This window comes from Macaca mulatta, chromosome X (assembly GCF_049350105.2).
Source record: "Macaca mulatta isolate MMU2019108-1 chromosome X, T2T-MMU8v2.0, whole genome shotgun sequence".
Classification (NCBI taxonomy): Eukaryota; Metazoa; Chordata; class Mammalia; order Primates; family Cercopithecidae; genus Macaca; species Macaca mulatta.
Genome location: NC_133426.1, coordinates 13403082 through 13424453, shown reverse-complemented (window position 1 = coordinate 13424453; position 21372 = coordinate 13403082). Strand labels below are relative to the sequence as shown.

The following is a 21372-nucleotide window of genomic DNA, read 5'->3' as shown; positions in this document are numbered from 1 at the left end:
CAAATAGTGGGAATCCTCCTCCAAAGGAAAAAAAGAAAAAACACCTCCTCACAGCTTTAAAAATGACAGCTTTCCCCCTCACTTCTACCCATCAAGTTTCAGAAATAAAGAGGTCTAGTTTCCACAGGGCACAGCATTAAGTCATCCACTGCCTGATGTTTAACATTTTTGGATCCTTTTGAGCATTGGTCGGGACACAGCACATGGTGGAGAGGAGAGGAGCTTCTACTTGAGCCAGTGGCACTTCACCTAGAGATGGGGACACCATGAGGGATTCCCAACCCACCTAGCATGGCCTGCTTTTAGCTCTTACGTCAGATTTTTTTTGAGAAAGTCCTGTGAACCCAAAAGTATCTGAAACAGGTATCAGCCCATTTAGAAAGTTTATTTTGCCAAAGTTAAGGATGTGCCCATGACACAGCCTCAGGAGGTCCGGACAGCATGGGCCCAACGTGGTCGGGGCACAGCTTGGTTTTATACATTTTAGGGAGACGTGAGACATTAATCAATAAATGTAAGATGTACATTGGTTTGTCCAGAAAGGTGGGGACAACTCGAAGCAGGGAGGGGGCTTCCAGGTCACAAGTAGGTGAGAGACAAATGGTTGCATTCTTTTGGGTTTCTGATCAGCCTTTCATTGAATATACAGTTCATATGGGAGAGGAAGGTAGAGGAATAGTCACTTATGGCTGGTCTGGCTTGTTGAAATGACGGGAGAGGAAGCAGTCAGATATGCATTTGTCTCACATGAGCCTCAGAGGGATGACTTTGAGCTCTGTCTGTCGTTTGTCCGTGAGGGATTTCCCTGTGGGCTAATTGTGAGGGAGGTATGTAGCTTTATCTTTGTGCTATCTTGTTTAGGGATAGAATGGGAGGTTTGCCTGTGGCAGTTCCCAGCTTCACTTTTCCCTTTGGCTTAGTGATTTGGGGGTCCAGAGATTTCTTTTGCTTTCATAGTCCTGTGTGGAAGGCTTGTGCCCAGGAACTCACTGAGGAAGCAGCTCTAGACGCTGGAGGCCACCATGACAGGGCCAGCCCGCAGCAGGGCCCTCTGGTGGGGGGATAGTGGCCTTCTGTCTGGAGTCCTGGCCTCTGACAGAAGGGAAGGCTCACTGAAGCCAAGAACCACCAGTTCCCTCCTGCTCAGGTCCTGTTTTCTTGAAGGGAAAGAAACCTAGTTTGGGGCAGCAGTGGGAGGAAGTGGGAGGTGGAACTGCTGAAATCTGCTTCTCTGAATATTTTTGGAGGTGCAAATGCTTCCTTGCAGTGAAAGGGAAAGTGTCTTGTTTCTACAGTTTCCTGGCATTGTGACCATCAGGAGGTGGCCTCCAACTACCCAGGTATCCCCGGCGGCGCAGAAAGTTAGTGGGGACCATCAGCTTCAAAATAGAAAAGCCAAACTAGCACTCCACACCCTCGCCCACACCCTCTGTGGGCGCGCCTTCTGAGAACACAAATACCACGTTTTTGAGGCCACCTTACAAAGCTCTCTGAAAAGTGGTCAAGGCAGAGGAAAGCCAAGCAACAGGATTCTATTCTTCCTGGAATTGCCCATGACAGTGTGTGGGTGAACACCTGAAGCTTTTTCCCTAGGCCACTGCTTTGCTTGCAAAGCTGCTGTGAATCTTAGAGACAAAAGAAAACTAGAGGAAAATGAGAATTTTATAGATCGTGCATTAAGCTTGCGTTCGCGATTATTTGAAACTTTTGGTAATTTTGCAGAATCAGGAAACTAGCGAAGTTCTTTTTGAGAGAGGGCTTCTTGTGGCAATTGCTATTCTCTGTGAGCCAACCTGTTATGATAAATAAAGGTAACATTTGAGAAACTAATATGAAGTTATAATTCAGTGGTATATGGAATGCATCCAGAATCTATCCCATGTTATGTAGGATGTTCTGCATTTTCAGAACGGATATTTAGAAAGAGTACCTCTTGAGAGGCTGCCATTGATTAGCTCTGTATCCTCGGATGAGTGAGATCACCTCTTGGGGTCTCCTGTCCTTGTTAGTTAAGGGTGACCCGAAAGGCCCTGACATTGCTTCAGGCACTCCAATTCTAGATCTTCTAGCTCTGGGGAATGTGGCTGGCTCTTACTTACCCTGCTCCCTTGTTGGCTCTTCCTTCTTGCTGCCAATGCCGGGGTGAGGGTCCCCACAATGTGTTCCACAGATCAGTATTGGGCCTGAAAATGCACAATCCTTCCACTCAGGGGACACATCTGCCTGTTTCAGTGATGATTGTCCTCCCTCTCATTTTGGCCTAGTTCGTTTTCCTCACCTATGTGCTCGGAGTGGCCTGGCTGGGCGTGTTTGGTTTCTCAGCGGTGCCTGTGTTTATGTTCTACAACATATGGTCAACTTGTGAAGTCATCAAGTCACCACAGACCAACGGGACCACGGGTGTGGAGCAGATCTGTGTGGATATCCGACAATACGGTACCTCCTTCTAATTCACCCCTCCCCCAATTAATTCATTGTCCTCTCATGCATATGTCTGGACCTAATTATTACATGAGCATCCTTTTAATTGTCATGATCTGTTTCATCCCTTCTATCAGTAATTTTATACTTTTCCCTTCAATATGCTGTTTTCTGGGTGGAAACATCAGGGAGGCTTTTAGCTTGCTAGGTGTCAAGATTTCGTTAGGTTTTCGTTTTTTTTTTTTTTTTTTTTGAGACGGAGTCTTGCTCTGTCACCCAGGCTGGAGTGCAGTGGCCGGATCTCAGCTCACTGCAAGCTCCTCCTCTTGGGTTCACGCCATTCTCCTGCCTCAGCCTCCCGAGTAGCTGGGACTACAGGCACCCGCCACTTCGCCCGGCTAGTTTTTTGTATTTTTTTAGTAGAGACGGGGTTTCACCGTGTTAGCCAGGATGGTCTCGATCTCCTGACCTCATGATCCGCCCGTCTCGGCCTCCCAAAGTGCTGGGATTACAGGCTTGAGCCACCGCGCCCGGCCTGGTTTTCATGTTAAGTGTGTAGTAAAAGAAGCTTTTCATAATATGAAACTACTTTATAATGCAGTTCAATCAAAAAAGACTTCTGGACCTCCACTATAAAAAGATTATATTTTTTCTTTATTTTCAGTTTTATAACATCCAACTTTCCATTCAAAATAATATTGCACACATTGTATAATTCAATTAATTTGCACATCCAACTCCTCAAATCTGGTCTTTTTAAAATGACTAACTGCTTAAACTTCATCTGTACTGAAAAAGATGACGTTAGATCCAGACATATTTTAAAGTCATCAGAACATACTCTTTAAAAAATCATCGTCAGCTGTTGGAAACCAGTTCAAACATTTTCTAATGAGTGAGATCCTTACAATAGGGATCTAAGGTTGGTTCATTGTGACAAGCCCCAGAAGAGACCACTGGCTCCTCCTGTCAATTAATTTGGGACTTGACTTTGCTGCTGAGTAAGAGAGGGCAGCATCCTAAGGGAGGAGTCTAATTACTGCTTCCAGCCACGATGGTAGGAAATCTTTTCTTGGCAGAAACAACCAGGGGGTGGGGGGAAAAGCTTTCATCAGAATTCAAGAGGAAATAACTGTCCTTCCAGAGCTTTTCTGAAGAGAGATGACTATTTCATTTCTGCTGTTTTTCTCATGTGGCTTAGTCTCAACATCTTACCTTACAACATAATACTACATTTGCTTGAAACTACCCATCAGACTAATCTCTTCTCACAATGACCAAGGCTAAACAACACTGTTCTTTATGAGAGAGCTAAAAGCGGAGCCTAAAGTTGGCTGTTAAAGTATTTGTAAATGAATATCTAAATGTCTATCATTCCCCTATTCCTTAAAAATGTTTTGCCACAAATTTTTGGTAATCAGCAATCATCTTTTTAAATCCTCTATATTTGCCTATTTATTGTTATAGTTAATGGTTTCACTGACAATTTGGGGCAATTTCCCATGCTTCTGAGGTATAAAGATGTACTCTTGGCCCGTATCAAGGATGAAAGGAATAAGGACTTTTCTTCTTCTAACACTCCTTACCTCCTAGGAGTGTTTAAGCACAAACTTATGCATTAGAAGGGGAAGAAAGCAGCAGCCCACTGGACAATTGTCATTGCAGAGGAGCCTCAGGGTTACAGTGAGAGAGAAATCATAGACTCTGCTTGTCCCACCCTCTAGGGTAAAGGACAGTAGTGTTTTTCTTTTTAAAAAATTTCCAGCCACACGCGGTGGCTCACACCTGTAATCCCAGCACTTTGGGAGGCTTAGGCGGGTGGATCACGAGGTCAGGAGTTCAAGACCAGCCTGGCCAAGATGGTGAAACCCCGTCTCTACTAAAAACACAAAAATTAGCCAGGCATGGTGGCAGGCACCTGTAATCCCAGCTACTCGGGAGGCTGAGGCAGAGAATCTCTTGAACCCAGGAGGTGGAGGCTGCAGTGAGCCAAGATCACGGGAGTCCACTCCAGCCTGGGTGACAGAGCAAGACTCTGTCTCCAAAAAAAAAAAAAAATTCCAATTTGATTTTCAATCCAAAAGTATTTTCTAATATATTTATAAGACATAATAAAAATGAATATAAAAACAAAGACAAAGTACAAATCCAGAGTTTACTGGATTCCCACAAACATAAATTACTCTGTCAAATTGTAATTTGTTTCCGAGTGTATACTTGCAGTTTTGGAACTCCTGGCAGACCACTAACAGCTTGGACAGCAAGGCCACAGACCACAACATTCATGAGGAAATGTATTTTGACCTCAATGTGATAAAATGCTTTACGAGGGGGTTGTCCTGCAGTAACTATAGGGAAAGTCTGGCTTTGAAAATTAATCTTTACAAATATGAACTTCCAAATATGAACCCTCACTGAATAAAGCACAATTTGTAGGGGAAAAAAATATCAGGCTGTTTAGATTTCTTACGGACTAGTTGGCTTTGCTTTTGGCCTATTGTTCAAATGGGGCTATTTATTCCAAAATGCTTGTTCTGCAGACAGCAGATCCATCAATTCTTAATGAAGGAACATAGCCTACAATTACACTGTAACTGGCATCCAAAGTGGTGGGGTCTATTAAGAACATGAGGCACTGTAGTTTGTACTAACATCCTATTGGGGTTCATTTTACAGGTATCATTCCTTGGAATGCTTTCCCGGGAAAAATATGCGGCTCTGCCCTGGAGAACATCTGCAACACAAACGAGGTAAACTCATCACAGTTCAGAGGGCTCGTAAGAATAACCCTTGAATATTAGGCTGAGACAAGGGTTCTCCTAGCTATAGAAAGAGCGAGAGAGATGGTTAAAATGCTATTAAGGAAAGCTCCTTGTTTAGACTCTTTAAGATTGAGCTATATGTAACCATCACTATTCAGCCATTTTTGACCTACAAAAATGGTCACTTCATATGGTCCAACCCATTTGGTGAGAATCCTTAAGAAGTGGAGAGCTTTTCCTTTGGGCAATAATTTAGAGGTGAACCCAAACCTACAAACCTAATAATATATCTAGATTCTTCTCTCACCTCTTCAGAAAGATTTTCAAAGTGGAACACCTGTCACAGAACACATGTAAGTTAATTTTCATAGAGGAGTCCCTCTGTTTCGTAGAGGAATTTGTGTATATGCCCAATTTTTAATAAATGAGGCCACAGTTATTTCTGGAATGACTTGGCTACTTCTCTATTTCTCATTCATTCTTAATAGGGAGTGTGTCCTAACACTTTGGTTTAAATTGTCTCAGCCCTAGAACATTCTTCGGTCATTGGCTTGTAACTGTTTATAAATGCATTCGTAGGTGCTTGTATATTTAAGAAAATCCTGGCAAGCTTTTAAAAAGCAGTGAGTTACAGAAATAATCAGCTCCTACCCTGTCCAACTTGTCAATTTGTATATCTATAATATGCAGTGGCTTGAAGCAGGGGCTCCCCACCTTGGCTGCACCTTTCAGCCATCAAGACAGCACTATGTTATACTGATGGCTGAGGCCCAGCCCCTAGGTATTCAGATTTAATTGATTTGGGGGGCAGTCTGGGCATCAGAAAGTTTTTAAAGCTCCTCAGGTGACTCCACCATGAGGCCAGAGCATGAAGAGAAGGCAGGCCTGTGCCCAGTCTTGCAGAGAATAGCTGCAAAGGAGACAGATGAAGCAGCACCCCAGAATGAGTGTAGGCCATTTCATTACACATCAAATGCTTATGTTGGTGCCCTGTTCTTTTGTAGTTCTACATGTCCTATCACCTGTTCATTGTGGCCTGTGCAGGAGCTGGTGCCACCGTCATTGCCCTGGTGAGTAATGGCCCCAAGACCACCCTAGTCTAGCCTCCTCCCTCTAGCCTCTAAATGACAGATTTCCCTTCCAGCTTTTACCAGCCTATTGAAGCCAATGATTCTGGCACTCAACCTTGGTTAACTGGCGCCTGTGTAACTTACCACATGTAGTTTGCAGGAAGTATTAGTTGGCTGCCTTGGCACCAATTGTAGGTGATGTAATTTGGACTCTGGAAAGAAAAGAGGGTATCAACACCTATCAGCTAGACCAAGCATATTACCTTGTTGCACTGAGCACTTAGCTTCATGACTTCAGTCACACACAAATGAAATGCTCACATGAGGCATTACCCATTTCTCTTTGCCAAGGATTAATTTACAAGTGGAAATATGCACATATATATACATTTATATAGTTACTGTCATACACAGTAGCTATGTTCCATAAAGTCACCTCAAGCACTGAATTAGCAAATGCTGGACCACTGCTCCTAGGGGAAATACATGGCTAGGTTTCTGTGAGCCTCTGGTCACATCATTTTCATCAACCTATCAACACATAAGCTTGTTTTGTGTGTGTCTGTGTAAATACACCTTAATATATATTGTTGATTAATATTGAATTCATGGCCAATAGCACTATCCTTATTCCTGAATGAAGCTTCTCTAATGAACATTTTCTCTGGTCAGGCAGTTTGCAATCTTCTTGCGCTTAGGGACTCTAGACAGCACTATGCTTGGGAGCCATTTTAAGCAGCAAAATCACCCACAAAAAAAATGTTAAAAATGTGGCACTAAATATATTTCAAGTATACTTATTTACAGTCTGAGAGCTGAAACAAGAAGGCAGCGTGTTGCCTTGTTCAACCTCAGTTAGGAACGTGCATACTGGGCAACTCAACTTTCACCGCTCTGCACATGTCTGCTAATAACTGCAAAAGAAGTGCCTCAAGTATTAAGGGTTACAAATGAATCTTAGCAAGTAGGCAGTCACAAATATGGAATCTACAAGTAGTGAAAACCAACTGTATAAACACACGCTCTTATGTATGTATATGTTTGTACACATGTAATTTTGGAGGGCTTGGTTTGTGATTTGAGGAAAACCAACTAAGACTGGTAGAGCAAGGGGAAAATCTCAGCTGCTTGTAAATTAGTCATTCCCAGTTTTTCTGACCATTAAATCATTCCTTCCCCTTAGAGTCTATGAAAAAAAACCACCTGTAAAATCATGGGGGTGACCTGTTCTTTTGGTTGAGCAACAGGTAGGAAAGATAACTGCCTGCTGCTGAGCAGATGGTTTTGGAAAGATGAGGGGATTAAGGCATTTAGCTTCATCCTTCTCATGCTGTTGACCCAGCTCTCTGTCTTGTTATTCTTCAAACACATCCAAGTACTTTTAATAAACTTAGGGAAGAACCAATGACTTACATTGTACATATGTGATGAGAAAAAGTTTGTGTGTGCTAGATAGGAAAATTGTCTCGTGATTTTAAGTGGGGAAAAAAAAGAAACACCTTAGACTATGAGCAGGCACCCATCCCCACCCAAGTTTAGAAGTGTCATGGCATTGGCCCTCACTGCCTGTATCTTACTGTCCTGTTTTGTTCTCTTCCACCAGCTGATCTACATGATGGCTACTACATATAACTATGCGGTTTTGAAGTTTAAGAGTCGGGAAGATTGCTGCACTAAATTCTAAATTGCATAAGGAGTTTTAGAGAGCTATGCTCTGTAGCATGAAATATTACTGACACTCCAGACTAAAGCAGAGTCTAGGTTTCTGCAGTTTTGTTACAGTAATTTGTAAATAGCTTTAGTAAACTCATCTTGCATGGTAGATTAATAAGATGACTTACTGTACATGAATTACACAATAATGAGATCTGGCTATTTCCACATTTTGAAAAGGATTCAGTTATTTACTGACACTGGTGAGCATCCTCTTTAAAATAATGTTCTCATACTTAAACTTTAGAGAGCAATATCTTTAAATGAAGTATTAACACTTTGGAATAGTAACATTTTCTGTTATTTTTGATTGCTTGATAACCAGTTTCAATGATGAAAATGAAAACAAGTGCTGAAGATGAAATGGATTTAATCTGGATTTTGTTTTGTCACACCTTCTGGAAAATACTTTGCAAATACGTTCTAAATTTAAAACAATTTTTTTATGATCACATGGTTCACTACTAAATGACCCTCAAATAAGCCAGATGAAAATTTGAAGAAAAAGGTCACCCAGTTCTCTGAAAAAAAGGATTTATATGTGGATATTTTTCCCCCCCAACAACACAATCATTCCTTTAGAGCCCACAAAATTGGTAACCTTAAATTGTGTGTTTTGGTAAGTAATAACTGTTTCCTCATAGCTAGTTCTCAAGCTGCATGTAAGATTTTAACGGGAAGAGAAACTAGGCCTGGACCTGAAGGTCTCAAATATGTTGAGAAGGAAGTATGAACTACAAGGAACTTGAGATGTAGATTTATTTTGCAGGAAATACAAGGAAAATAGGAAAGAAGTGTTTGCCGCATCAAGTGTAAAGAATGATACTGAGGATTTTTGCATTTTATGAAATGAAATGGCATTTACAAAATGAAAAGTGTAGTTTCACAACTAAATTTTGTTAACAGAGAGACTGCATGCTTTGCTTATAGTTCTTAATTTTGGTTTTGACATTCACTTAATTTTTTCCATGTTAAATATGTAGTTTAATTATTTACTCAAAATAAACATTGTTCATGCTTTTAGGCCTTTGGGGGAATTGATTTATCTACAGGTAGAAAATGTCTTTGCACACACTACACTTATTTCAACTATACAATGTGCTCCCGAACTTCCGCATCAACTTTAAAATTACTCTCAAAATGGTTAAAAAACAAAAACAAAAACACCCTCTTGTATTTCATTTTTGCTTTTTCTTAACAATACCTTTGGCCATTTTTTTCCAGTTCACTATGTTTGTGTACTAACTTTTCTTCAGCCTTTTAATGCGAAGCCAACTAGTAGAGCATGCTTTCAGGATTTGACAGCTCTGCTAGTAGAGCGAGTATTAATACAGAATAACCTTCGCCCCCTTTAAAGTCAAGTCCGTCTAATCTAACTAGCGCCTCGCTTTGCCTTCTCACATGCTCACTAGCCATCATGCTCACCCTTCTCTTCCAGATCCACTTCCTCATGATACTGTCTTCTAACTGGGCTTACTTAAAGGATGCGAGCAAAATGCAGGCTTACCAGGATATCAAAGCAAAGGAAGAACAGGAACTGCAAGATATCCAGTCTCGGTCAAAAGAACAACTCAATTCTTACACATAAATATTTGCCAGAGTGTTTCGACCGACGTATTTACAGCTCTGACAAATCATCAGACAGCTGCTCTGCAGTACAGATGTGTATCCCACCAAACTAATGTAGATGTACAAACACTTCACTGTCTGTCTCAAGCTGCTGGGATGTATCTCTAGGAAAACCTTCCAGTGGGTAAATCTTTTTCTTTAGAACAAATATTGGAGGTTTCATGTTAGCCATTTTAAAAGGCAACACTTTGGGAATCTGTGGTGGCATGTTCACATTTATTGCTAGGGCAATTCTACCAAGACACTAATGGAATATGTCACACCCCTTGATAGGGACCTGTGACATGCCAGCATCAAGGGGTAACACCATAAATTCATATATATGCCATCTGTCCTCAAATAAGTGTTATCTACATAGGAAATAAAATGGAATTGATGTAAAGTTCCATTTCTGACAGCTGACATTTATTAAGCTTTGGATCAAAGATAATGTGATTCTTATGACTGACTTTTCAAATTAGCTTTTCCCTCCCAAGTCCAGGACCCTTTAATTTCCTGAGTCAATCAGAAATATATTTTTCAATAATGCTAAAATTAGCTACAATTCTGCTGACCCTACTATTAAACAATCTGGATTCTGGACTCATTGACAAGCTTTCCAGAAGCAATTTTGTAACAGATTTCATGTTAACAAAATACTGATTCAATTTTCATTATTCTTGGGAAATGTCAGCTCTGCCTTAATGAGTATTTGCTTTAAATTTCTAAGAATTTATATCATAACTAGAGACCCAAATATCTTTCACAGAATTTTGTTCCATAAATGTTTTTAATTAAGAAGTGTTACCTTATTAAAATGACCACCATTCTAAACCATTTTTCAGTGGTCTGGATACTAAGTTTACAGTTTCATACCAACTATCTAAAACCTAATTGCAAATTGACCACAGACCTCTAACCTCCTGCTTTTACAGACTTGAATACTTAAGTAATTTAAATTAGGGTTGGTATTACATTTTTTCTTATCTAAATCTTAGTTTCCTGGAATAAAGTTTGATGTTCAGCAAGAAAACTGCTTGAGTTTAAGCCATTTTCAAAAGAAACTTGCCTTCTACATTATTGTGTTCCAGAACATTAAGTGACTGTAGGTACTGGGTATTAGTGATGGTAAACTTTGTGTTGTTCTTTATGAAATGATTCATATTAACTGTTGGGTGCATCAGTGCTTTTCAAAGGGGCTGCTTACTATAGGGTTAACTATGTATATTCATTGTTAAGAGTTAACTTGTGGTTTGGCTGTTTCCTGGATTTTATAACATATACATGTGCAGAAATGTATTCAAATGAAAGGAAGCATACCTTTATTAAGATGCTATTAAAATTGAACATCAAGTATAATATTTCATTTGGATTCTTTTTTTGGTTAATGCCTAAAAATGCCTATTTGGGATTTTTTTTTTTTAATTAAGAGAAGCTCTCTTCTGTGTAGAACAGTTGTTCCAAAATAGCTTAGTGTTTTGTTTTCCTGTTGCATGACAGATTTAACTATTATTTCCAGCAGTGGAGGTGCTGTCAGAGTCCAGTGTTCTAGAAGAGGCAGTGTCTAAAGCCTAATTTTACTTTTCTAATTCTGGTAGCTACTACCAGGAATTTTTGGAAGTTTTGTTTAAGTAGTCTAATATTTTTTATGTAAAGAGCATTAAATTTTGCTATGTATAAATTTTTGTAACCTAACAGTGAATCAATATTTTCTATCAGTGCCAAGGGCTTCCTGTAGTTCTATTCAAGTGTTACAATAAATATTTGTAGATAATAGTCGATACTTGTGTATGCTTATTTTAAATATCTATTTAGGTGGAAATAGTTGTGGATGTACTAAGAGTAATGAAATAAAATTATAGCTTCATTCACTTGCCTTTTTACCATACATAAATCCTATCTTTGTCCTCAGTATGGTGTCACTTTTGAATAATGTGCATAGTCAAGATTTCACATTGGTATGGAAATCAAGTCTGTGAGTGCTACTTGGTTTATTTCTGGCAAAAATCTTTTCAGCAATTTAAGAAAATATTATATAATCCACTGGGCTGTATTGGGCATAAAAGTGCCACTAGTACTTCTGTAGTTCTCTGTGTAAAGTAAGAATTTTTCTGAGTAGTTTTTCAACAAATAAATGCCATCTACCTATAGGATCAACGAGGCTTAAACTTGGGCAAAGTAGAAACAAAATAAGAGCATGTGTGTAGTTATTTTTCAAACCAAAGGTACAAAAGTCTATTGATTTATTCTGGAATATAAAAAAACCTAGTTCTAACGGTTGACTCTCTAGAGTAGCAGAGCTAAATACGTTACTTAGGATTTTATTTTATAATCTGTTTAAACTCTTATCTGTCAACATGATTATGCATTTGGATTCTGTGCATCTGACCTTTCTTAGTGAGGCCCAGCCTGTGTCACTGTTGACACATGGCCATTCCTAAATGAGGTGCTGACTCTAGCTCATCACCCTTTGTTCACGTATGGCAGGAGAACAATCAGGAGCTCAATTCGTGTGCTATTTGTCATCCTACTTAGTATCTTCTGTTTAAGTGGCATTTTGTGCAATTATTTAAGTCACATGAGTCACCAGAGGAAACTGTAAAATAATGGTTAGATAAAACCACAAGCAGCCTCTTAATTATCCACAGTGATCCTGCCACACAACCTAGGACCCTTTAGAGGATTGAGTAGAGATTTTTTTCCAGTTCTGACTTGTAAAACTTGACCTTTAAGAGATGAAAATGAAGTCAATTATAGGGAAGGAGCCCATTCATTTAAAAACAAACGAAATACTTGAAGCCCATTCATTAAGTATGAGGACGAAAGATTCCATAATAAAGATGCTATCTCAGTCTGTTCCTGCCACTATAACAAAATAACTTAGACTGGGTGACTTATAAAGACCAGAAATGTGTTTCTTACCGTTTGAAGCTGGGAAGTCCAAGATCAAGGCACTGGCAGGTTGGATGTCTGGTGAAGGCCCGGTCTCTGCTTCCAAGATGGTGCCTTGTTGCTGTGTTCTCCAGAGGGGACCAATGCAGTGTCTTCAAATGGTGGAAGGGCAAAAGGGCCTCACTAGTTCCATTGAGCCCTTTTATAAGGTCACTAATCCCACTCTTAGTCACCTGTGAAAGGTGCCACCTCTTAATTCTATCACACTGGGGGGGTTTAAATTCCAACATATGAATTTTGGAGGGACACATACATTCAAACCACAGATGTCAAAAGTAAAGACCAGAGGCAATATCTATTTCTAATGCCTAGAAAAATCTGTTTTTATGTTCAGGGACAAAACAGGAGTATGCTGAGAAAAATAACCTGTTTTACAGGTAGCAGCCCAACTTTGGAGAGAAAAGAACACAGCTTAAACTTCCAAAATGTAGGCCTGGAGTTGACCAATAAGATAGATTGACCAATAAGATATACTCATTTAAAAATTTAAGGTAAAAATGAGGTTAAAAGCCAGTTCCTTTTATTATAATGAATGAGAAATACTATGACTGGAGAAGAGGTTTCACGTGACTAGATTATTCTTGGTTCACACACTGTGGTATCAAAATTATGAAAAAAAAAAAAAAAAAAAAAAAAACCACACTGGATTACACACATTTTTATTGAGTTTTGTCTGATGATAGAGAAACATTTACAAAGGAGTAAATGTTATGTAACTTCTCATGGTATGTAAGTTAGAAGCTGGGCAGCAAACATGGTTACCAAGAGTCATCTGGTTCTTCGTGAGAAAAGCCTGTTAAACTAAATTAGGGAAAGACAAAAATTAAAATGTAAAAATTTGTGTCAAGTTTATTTGCTATCTTCATAATGTTCTCAATTCCTTCCCTGGGGGGTTTCTGCCCTAGCTTACAATTTATATCAGGATCAATTTCACAAGTTAAAAAACTCAATTGTTTTTATAGTCAGTAATTTTGACTGATTCAATAACTTCTTACAGGCAATCTCAAACATCTAACCGTTTCTCTTGGCTGACAAAATGAGCAATTAACAGTTTGTGTATGAAACAGTATGTAGGGAAAACAGGTACCTTTCAACTTTGTCACTAGATTGCAGCGTGTCCACTAGGGAGCCTTCTTGGACCATCTTTTTTGAGCTCTGATTACATGGAGGGGGTGGAAAATTTTGAAATTAGATATGCATTAATTTTATGAAATACTTTAAGAACCATTTTTGAAATATATATGTAATTTAAAAGTCTAAAAAAGAGGTGACTTTTAAACATGAAATTTAGCAAGCACATCAAAATAAACTATAGGGTATGCATTTAACACCCATATTACTACAGACTTACATAAAATATTAATGTCAGTACTAATGCATTTGTTATATGATAGATCTTTTCTTCCTTGTTCTTAATGAGCCACCCCAACTTTTAAAACCTCTTAAATCTTTTACCTTAAGCAAAAAAGCTATGAGTTTTTGTCAAAAGAGTAGAATATTTAAAAGACTCAAGGTTCCATTTGAACTTTGGATTTTCTATACTTTTCACCTTTTTGTCTTCAATGGAGAAGATGGATTCCCATCCCAAGAAGTTAAACCACGGAAGCCCTGGATGTCCCCCACCCACAGATTGCCCTGTCCATGGCACTGGCACCTTATCTGCTGACTGCTGGTCTTGCTCCTGCTGGATGATTTTCATGTATTTCTCTAAAGGATTTTCACTGTGAGCAGATTTGTCTTTCATTTCTTGATTACTCATTTCTAATTCATTTTCCATTTCTAATTCATTTTCCATTTCAATCTTCAGTGATTCTTCAATCATCCTCTATAAAATAGGCACCAAAACAGAAAATACACAAATATATTTGTAAAACTTTATGTATTTTAAAAATGCACTAATATTAATCCCGATCCTTGAAGTACAGCCTGTGTGCCAGAGGACTAATTTTTAAAATTGAAGTCATTGCTATCATCAAAGGAAGACAAATATGTCATCTCAAGGAAGGTATTAATCGGCAAGTGTCCTGTGCTTTAGACTTGAATTAACCAGAAGTCCAAGGAACATTCATATGTTAGAGTAATTAAAGCAAGACTTAGCAGGCATGTTAAGTGGACAGAGTAATCCATCTGCTAGGACCAGAATCGGGACACAGAAGACAAGAAGAGAACTAGAGGAAGGAGGAAGGGAATGTGTGCCCCTGGAAGCAACCATGGACTGGCAGCCATCTCCTCCCTTGGGTTCTAGTCCCAGCTAGCTGACACTGACAGCCTCTTCTTTAAACCCTGTTTTCAAAGCAAAGTTCTGCAGCAAAGCACAGTCTACCTTTTTTACAGGCTTGTTTTAAGGATCAGATGAGAATGTACAAAAATTACCTTCAAAAACCATCCTTTACTACAAAACTCCTAAGCTGCACATTGTGTGCAGCCTTTCTCACTGTCTGTAAGACCAGGAGAGGACAGGGATGCCTTTTAAGGCACCTGCCGTTCCTCTGACTTTGTACACCAATTGACTCCCCTCCCTGAGCTCAATGTACTTACGAAAGGTGTACAATGGAGCAACCAGTACAGAAAATCAAGTCATACTTATTACCCTTTCCTGATACAGTTTTTCTAGTTCTCTTCGTTCCCTTTCTAAAACTTCTTGTAGATTACTCTGCCTTCTTTCTTCTCTCTGCCTTCGTTCTTTCACTTGCTGTTCCCGTATTTTTTCTTCTTCCTTTTGTTCTTCAATTTGTTTCTGATCTACACCTAATAGGACAGAAAATAAAGAGTAGCTTCCAGTATCAGACTGTTCAAATGAATGCAGGACCAGTCTGCAGAAGCCCTTGCCAAGACCCACGGAGACTCTGCTTGGCTTTTAGTTGACTCTGTGACCTGCTTCAAGTCACTGTTTCATTTTCACTCACTTCAAGCCCCCAACCCCACTCCTTGAACTGCACCCTACTTCACTTGGCTAAGACAAATAACAAGTCATCCTCACCATGACCAACTCCAATTGTCCTCCCTCCATGTCACATGCTCTCATCCTCTTCACAGATCTCCTCCCTCCTTTCCAAGGCAAACCCTGCATTTCTGCCTCTGCCTTTGATTGTAATCCCTCCCCTATCTTTAGGACCCTGACTGAGCCATTAATCCCTATTTCTGTACACAGTAGTTTTAGAAGTCTTACTCCCATAAAGATGCTCAAGTCTGTCCTACCCCAACAAAACAGAACAGAAATCACACCACTGCCCTCCCCACCGGCCATTCCAGCCATCTCACTGCTCATTCCCCACTTCCTCCAAACTGACGGCAGCCCTTCCTTGGGTTTTAGCGATCACTTGTATATGGATCCTTTCCATATCTTTTCCTCTACTCCTGATCTCTCTCCCTAGCCTCACGTCCACATTTCTGATAGTTCCCTGTCATCTGCATGTGGAAACCCCACAGCACCAGCTTCGTCCTGAGCGTGATTGTCCCAGTCCTTCGATCATGCTCTTTCTACCCTCCAACCACTCAGCCACCAGCGCTTGCAGGTTCACACTCCCTGTCCTGTGGCTGCAACAGGGGCCCTTCTCACCATCTTCCTGGACTACTGAAACAGCCCAGTCAAGGCTCTCCCTGAAGCCGGTCTCTGCCTTCCAACAACCTGTGGTCATCTGCACCAGTCATTTCCTGACAGGAAGATGTGGATCTGCTGTGTGTGCAGCACCTCCACTCTGATAGAGTCCAATACCATGGTAGTCCAGGCTCTGACAATCTGCCCTTTTCTTTCCAGACTGATTTCCTACATCACCACCAACTTTGTACTAGAAATATTTCATCTGTACCAACCCACTCACTGGGGCCTGGCCATGGCTGTATCTTCCTTGCTCAGCATTCACCTTCACTGTCTCCTCAGTCTGTAGCGCTCCCTTGCTCTCACAAAGTCTGAAATGCTGTTCAAGACCCAACTGAAATGCCACCTCCTCCTCATTCCTGAAGTGACAAGTAACCACTCCAGCATCTTACTTGCAGGATATCTTGTACCTGCTTTGTCAAAAACTACACATATTTGTTTCTTCCACTTCTATTCCTTCCAGGCAAGGCCCATATTTTAATTACTTGTCTGTTCTCTCTGCATCTTGGCACAGGTCCCTACATCTCAAAAGTTTAATTAGACCCCAATCCCAGAGACAATTATGCTGACCTTTCTCTTCTGGCTCTGACCCATAACCTACATTTTTTTTTTTTTTTTTTTAACCCAAGCAATGCTAATAAGCAGAAAAATTCATAGGTTCAGCAGAGGACTTTGAACCTTTTTGCTGTGCCTTGTTCTAAAGCGATCAGCAGGAACTGAGTTTTACCAATAGGAGAGAAGCAACACAGTTTCTTCTCTCTCCCCGCATCTCTTCTGAATCCTTCTCATGAAATTAAAATACCAGAGGAGATAGTTGATCATTTCCACAGGCAGAAATGCAACTTCCTCCTTGCTAGAAGAATAAAAAATGGTTACTCCTAAACAAGATCGCTCTCTTATATGGAATAGTAATCTCAAAATAGGAATGTTGTTTAAGTACCAATTACAAAATAAAGAGGAAGAGTGAGCTGCTTCTCTGCTCTGGTGTATATTTGGTAGTTGCAGGGTAGTATACAGAAACCTCTTGGACACAAGGGGAAAGAAAGGAAGTATGTCCATGGGGCACCTCTGAGACACCAGATTTCAGACTTTTTGAATTCCCTTTGTGCCCAGATGAAGAGGTGAAATGACAAATATAACAATTTCTCAATAACCAAAATGTCACTCACCATGCTGCTTAATAATTTTTAAAGCCAATATTATAATCTATGTTGCATCTCAGTGGCAGAACACCTAGTTACTCAGCTGATTTCCCTTATCCTATCACATTATTTGTATTCCCTCGCTCGGGTCTGTGCCAAATGGGTGCCTGTAGACACTCCCTCTTGTGGCCACGGCCCCTATTCCCTCCCTCCCTGCTGCGGTCCTGGGTGATGGCCTGCTATCTGCCTCCCCTACTAGAAATCCAGGAAGGTGAGGGCTTGAGCTACAGGCTCAGCCCTAAGCAAAGTGCCCAGCAGAGAGAAGGCTCTAGATCAAGTCTCACTGAACACTTTCCAAAGCAGATTTACTCTGGAATCAGCAAAATCAACCCTCTCAAAATCTCTTGCCTCTTTCAGTAATTTTATACGTTCCTGAGTACCATGACTAAAACCAAGAAACTGCTAACGGGTTTTGGGTATGATGTTTTTCCAATGTTTGGGAGGGACTAAGAGGTGGCTTTACTTGAGAAAATTCCTTTCAGCTTTGAGGATTAAACACTTGGTCCAAGAAGAAAAGGACCTGGCTGTTGGCTGAGCCCTGGAACAAAGCACAAAGCTCCCATGGCTCTCTTGCCATCTCCCTTCACCCCCAGTGAGGGAAGTAGGTAATCTGGAGAAGAGGAAAGAGGAAGTGGGCCAGACAAGAGAAGTCTGATGGCCAGTTTTCCTCTAGTGCTAAGCTAACTTGGTGTCATAGCTTTTCCGAAGATTGAAATACAAAGTTTTTCTGTCCTAATTTCTTATGACACAAAGCAAACAAGTAGATAGAAAAATAAATAATATTTAAATGTTACAATCACATTAAAGATATATGATAGAAGTTAATTATTACTTCAATTTTTCATGGTGATTTCCCAAAATGATAAGGTCCCCATGGAACAGTTTTTGTAGAAGAGTCTTGGGGAAAAGTCCAACTACTATTCCAGGCACTGAAGAGTTAATGAAAACACTTTTTAAGCAACTGGCCTGAGAAGCTAAATGAGAAGCCTTTTCTTCCAACGTGTCCTTTCCTCAGCACTGTCTTTACATGTTCACGTGGGAATTACTTCAGAAATGTCGTTAACAATATAATGCCACTATAACTCCCCAACCCAAGATTTTGACTAATTTACACCTACAAGAAGACTTCAGTGATACATGAAATAATTCACAGAGCACACAGACTGGTATTTAGTATGCGACCCTGCTGACTGTTAGTTCAAAAAAAGAACTTACTTGGGTGCTGATATGAGAGGGGCACAGCAGCTGCAGCAGCATCCACATGAGGCATATCCCCGGCAGGAGAGAGCCCATCCATTTCCAACTGCCTTGGCCCGTTCCCTGCAGCTGCATGAGGCACAAACAATTATCCCATGAGTCCTTAATAATAACACCAAGACAAAGAAGGGCAGTGCAGTGTGGGGGCAACTGACTGGAGAACGGGAACTGAAGCCAAAGTAACTGGGTGCGCCCTTTCCTAACAGGATTCCATGAAGTTCCCAACATAACCACTTGCCAACGTATTTGCTTGTCAGAGTGTTTTTGTACTTGAAAGAATTAACTTTGTTTACAAAATTAGATTCGTTACCCAACAGGAAAATCAACCCAGTGACAGTGAAGAATTCAATTGGCTTGCTGATAATCATTTGAATTCCATTAAACTATCAATGATTTAACACAAAGACTTTAACAAATATTCACAAAATTTACCAAGCCCTCTCATTTAACTGTTCAAAATATTACATTTTCAGATTTGAAGATGAAGTTTACAAGGCTAACCAACAGCTTATATACAAATATAAAGAAAGAACCTTGGAGATGATAGGCTCTACATGCTTATTTTACACTTACAAAGTGGCTACAAAGTGAGACAGTCTAAGGCAGAGCCATAGCCAGGACACGAGTTTCTGGACTCTTAATATTCTTTTATCTCCATTCTTTTACTAAAAATGAGGTTTTGTAAATCTGAGGCAATCAACAGAATCAGTAAATTTACAAAATAACATCCTTACGCCAGGCATGGTGGCTCATGCCTGTAATCCCAGCACTTTGGGAGGCCGAGGCGGGCGGATCACTTGAGGTCAGGAGCTCAAGAGCAGCCTGGCCGATATGGTGAAACCTCATCTCTACTAAAAATACAAAACAACTAGCTGGGTGTGGTGGTGTGTGCCTGCGGTCCCAGCTACTTGGGAGGCTGAGGTAGATGAATCGCTTGGACCTGGGAGGAGGAAGGAGGTTGCAGTGAGCCAAGGTCGGACTACCTCCAGCCTGGGCAACACAGACAGACTCCATCTCAAAAAAAATATAAATAAACATTGTTGTATTCTATAAAAAGGTAAAAATAAATTAAGAAAAATCACTTATTTAAAATCTGATAATTATTTAAAATCTGATGTTAATAGTTCATTTATAAGCTAAAAAATTAGCTCAAACTCTGAAATTATTAGTCATACTGAAATTTTTAAAAAGTAAACAGACACATGCATGAAAATCTTCATGAGAGAAAAATGAGGTGATACATCTGTACTTGTGGTTGTATCACAAAATAATAATGACCCAATTTGTAACTGCTTTTCTTTTTAAACCAATGGATACGTTTCACCAAAACTAAGCTTTCTGGATTTTCAACTTATAAAAACTGATACTTATATTTAACTTACATTCAAAAGATGATTCAAATTCCTCATTATCCTTAAAAGCTAGCTTGTCCACATCTGAAAATTCACTTTTGTCCTGAAGTTCAGTTTGTCTTTGATAAAGACTAGATTGGAAGGATAAAATTCATGAATGTGAAGTTTTAATAATGGAAAACCAAAGAGCACAAGGTGACAAAAAGCCTTTTGTGACTCAAGAAAAGGCTCTACAAAATTCCTTTTCTCTTTGTCTTGTAAAGAATAGCTCCACCTCACCACCACCACTAGGCATTGTTCTCAGCAATTAATACCTGTTTACTCAGTTACTCCTTGTAACTATTTCATGCTGTGAAGTAGATACTACAGTTGTTAATAAAGAATAATGTTGTACTCTGAATGCTATTCCTAGGAAATAACCATAAAACATTTCTGAAAAAAAATTCTGCATACTATCAGCATGAACCAGCTGAAGATGCAATACCACAACCTTGAGTGAGCAAAGTGCCCTAATTCAGCATGTGTGTGTCTTATCCTTTTGGCTTATCACAAAAAAAAAAAAAAAAAAAAGCTTTAGGACCATGACAGGCCCATGTGGCAGAGAACTACATTAACATGCAGATGCCCAGGCTGGAGCCCAGAACTAAGGAGTCAGTTCTCTCTGCTGTGGGGCCCAGGTATGGGTAGGAGTCTGCTCATCACTCAAATCACAGCCTGGCTGACTCAGTGGCCTGTTTCTAAAAACATCCACTCCTTCCTGTTTCAACAATCATACTCTACTCCAGAGCCCACTACCACATTTGAATTTATTTCAATGATATGCAGGTCAGAACCTTATCTGTTTATATTTCAATGCCAAAATATTTTTAAATGACTTTTTAATGATGTGTAAAATTGTTCCAACTTTAGAAATAACCTCCATTTGTTTGCTTTCAGATTTTGTACATTTGTTTTTTATCTTAATAAACCAAGTCTATTCACAGAACCAGGAAGATGCTTATTTACACCAGATTGCATGGTCCATATATCAAGTTTAGCAAATAAGCATTATTCACTTATTTGCTAAAAACAATCTTTTTCCCTCCAGGTAATTTAGATGATTCTCAAAAATGACACATCATTTTGCAATCTGATTGCAAATTCTATACTGCCACATGATCTATAATAATTATCTCCAAAAAAAAAAAATCCCAGTAAAAAAAGTGAAGGCTGATACAGCAAATAACATGATTCAGCTGAAGCTAATCAATCAGAACATTATACTTACCCCACTTTCTGCTCCGTAGGGCTGGAGACGGGAGGGATGGAGAGGCTGTGCCTAGACTCAGTGGGTGATGGTAGGGACATTCTGTCAGGACAAGGACTGGGGGAAACAACGTGTGATCTGCTCAGACCTAAGGTGCAGAAAGAACCAAGGAAAGAATATTATCAATTGCA

General features: G+C 39.9%; 2 protein-coding genes and 1 long non-coding RNA gene across 32 annotated transcripts in view; 1 reads left to right on the top strand and 2 right to left on the bottom strand.

Annotated features, from left to right (window-relative positions):
- The window catches only part of GPM6B (glycoprotein M6B), a 170773-nt gene extending 159328 nt beyond the window's left edge, over positions 1 to 11445 (top strand). For 4 of the 8 annotated variants that reach the window (XM_015126948.3, XM_077987944.1, XM_015126947.3 and 1 more), the window contains 4 exons: positions 2265 to 2436; positions 5098 to 5171; positions 6188 to 6253; positions 9405 to 11445. In XM_015126948.3, coding sequence (XP_014982434.1) covers positions 2265 to 2436; positions 5098 to 5171; positions 6188 to 6253; positions 9405 to 9554 — 462 coding nt within the window. In that variant the 3' untranslated portion in view covers positions 9555 to 11445. Of the gene's footprint in view, positions 1 to 2264; positions 2437 to 5097; positions 5172 to 6187; positions 6254 to 7856 lie in introns of all 8 variants that reach the window. The other 4 variants (XM_015126950.3, XM_077987945.1, XM_015126949.3 and 1 more) reach the window with 2 other exon arrangements.
- LOC114675102 (uncharacterized) lies at positions 1671 to 12699 on the bottom strand. The gene is made up of 4 exons (XR_013412674.1): positions 12497 to 12699; positions 6398 to 6465; positions 2100 to 2183; positions 1671 to 1793 (listed from the first exon to the last, which is right to left on the bottom strand). It is a non-coding gene; the product is annotated as an uncharacterized LOC114675102 (long non-coding RNA).
- Positions 12700 to 13169: 470 nt separating this feature from the next.
- Positions 13170 to 21372, bottom strand: part of OFD1 (OFD1 centriole and centriolar satellite protein) — a 34420-nt gene continuing 26217 nt past the window's right edge. For 17 of the 23 annotated variants that reach the window (XM_077988125.1, XM_028842492.2, XM_077988128.1 and 14 more), the window contains 7 exons: positions 21203 to 21329; positions 19966 to 20066; positions 18542 to 18652; positions 15117 to 15274; positions 14181 to 14351; positions 13614 to 13681; positions 13170 to 13327 (listed from right to left, as the gene is read on the bottom strand). In XM_077988125.1, the coding sequence (XP_077844251.1) occupies positions 13285 to 13327; positions 13614 to 13681; positions 14181 to 14351; positions 15117 to 15274; positions 18542 to 18652; positions 19966 to 20066; positions 21203 to 21329 (779 nt within the window). In that variant the 3' untranslated portion in view covers positions 13170 to 13284. The remainder of the gene's footprint in view (positions 13328 to 13613; positions 13682 to 14180; positions 14352 to 15116; positions 15275 to 18541; positions 18653 to 19965; positions 20067 to 21202; positions 21330 to 21372) is intronic. The other 6 variants (XR_013412673.1, XR_013412669.1, XR_013412672.1 and 3 more) reach the window with 1 other exon arrangement.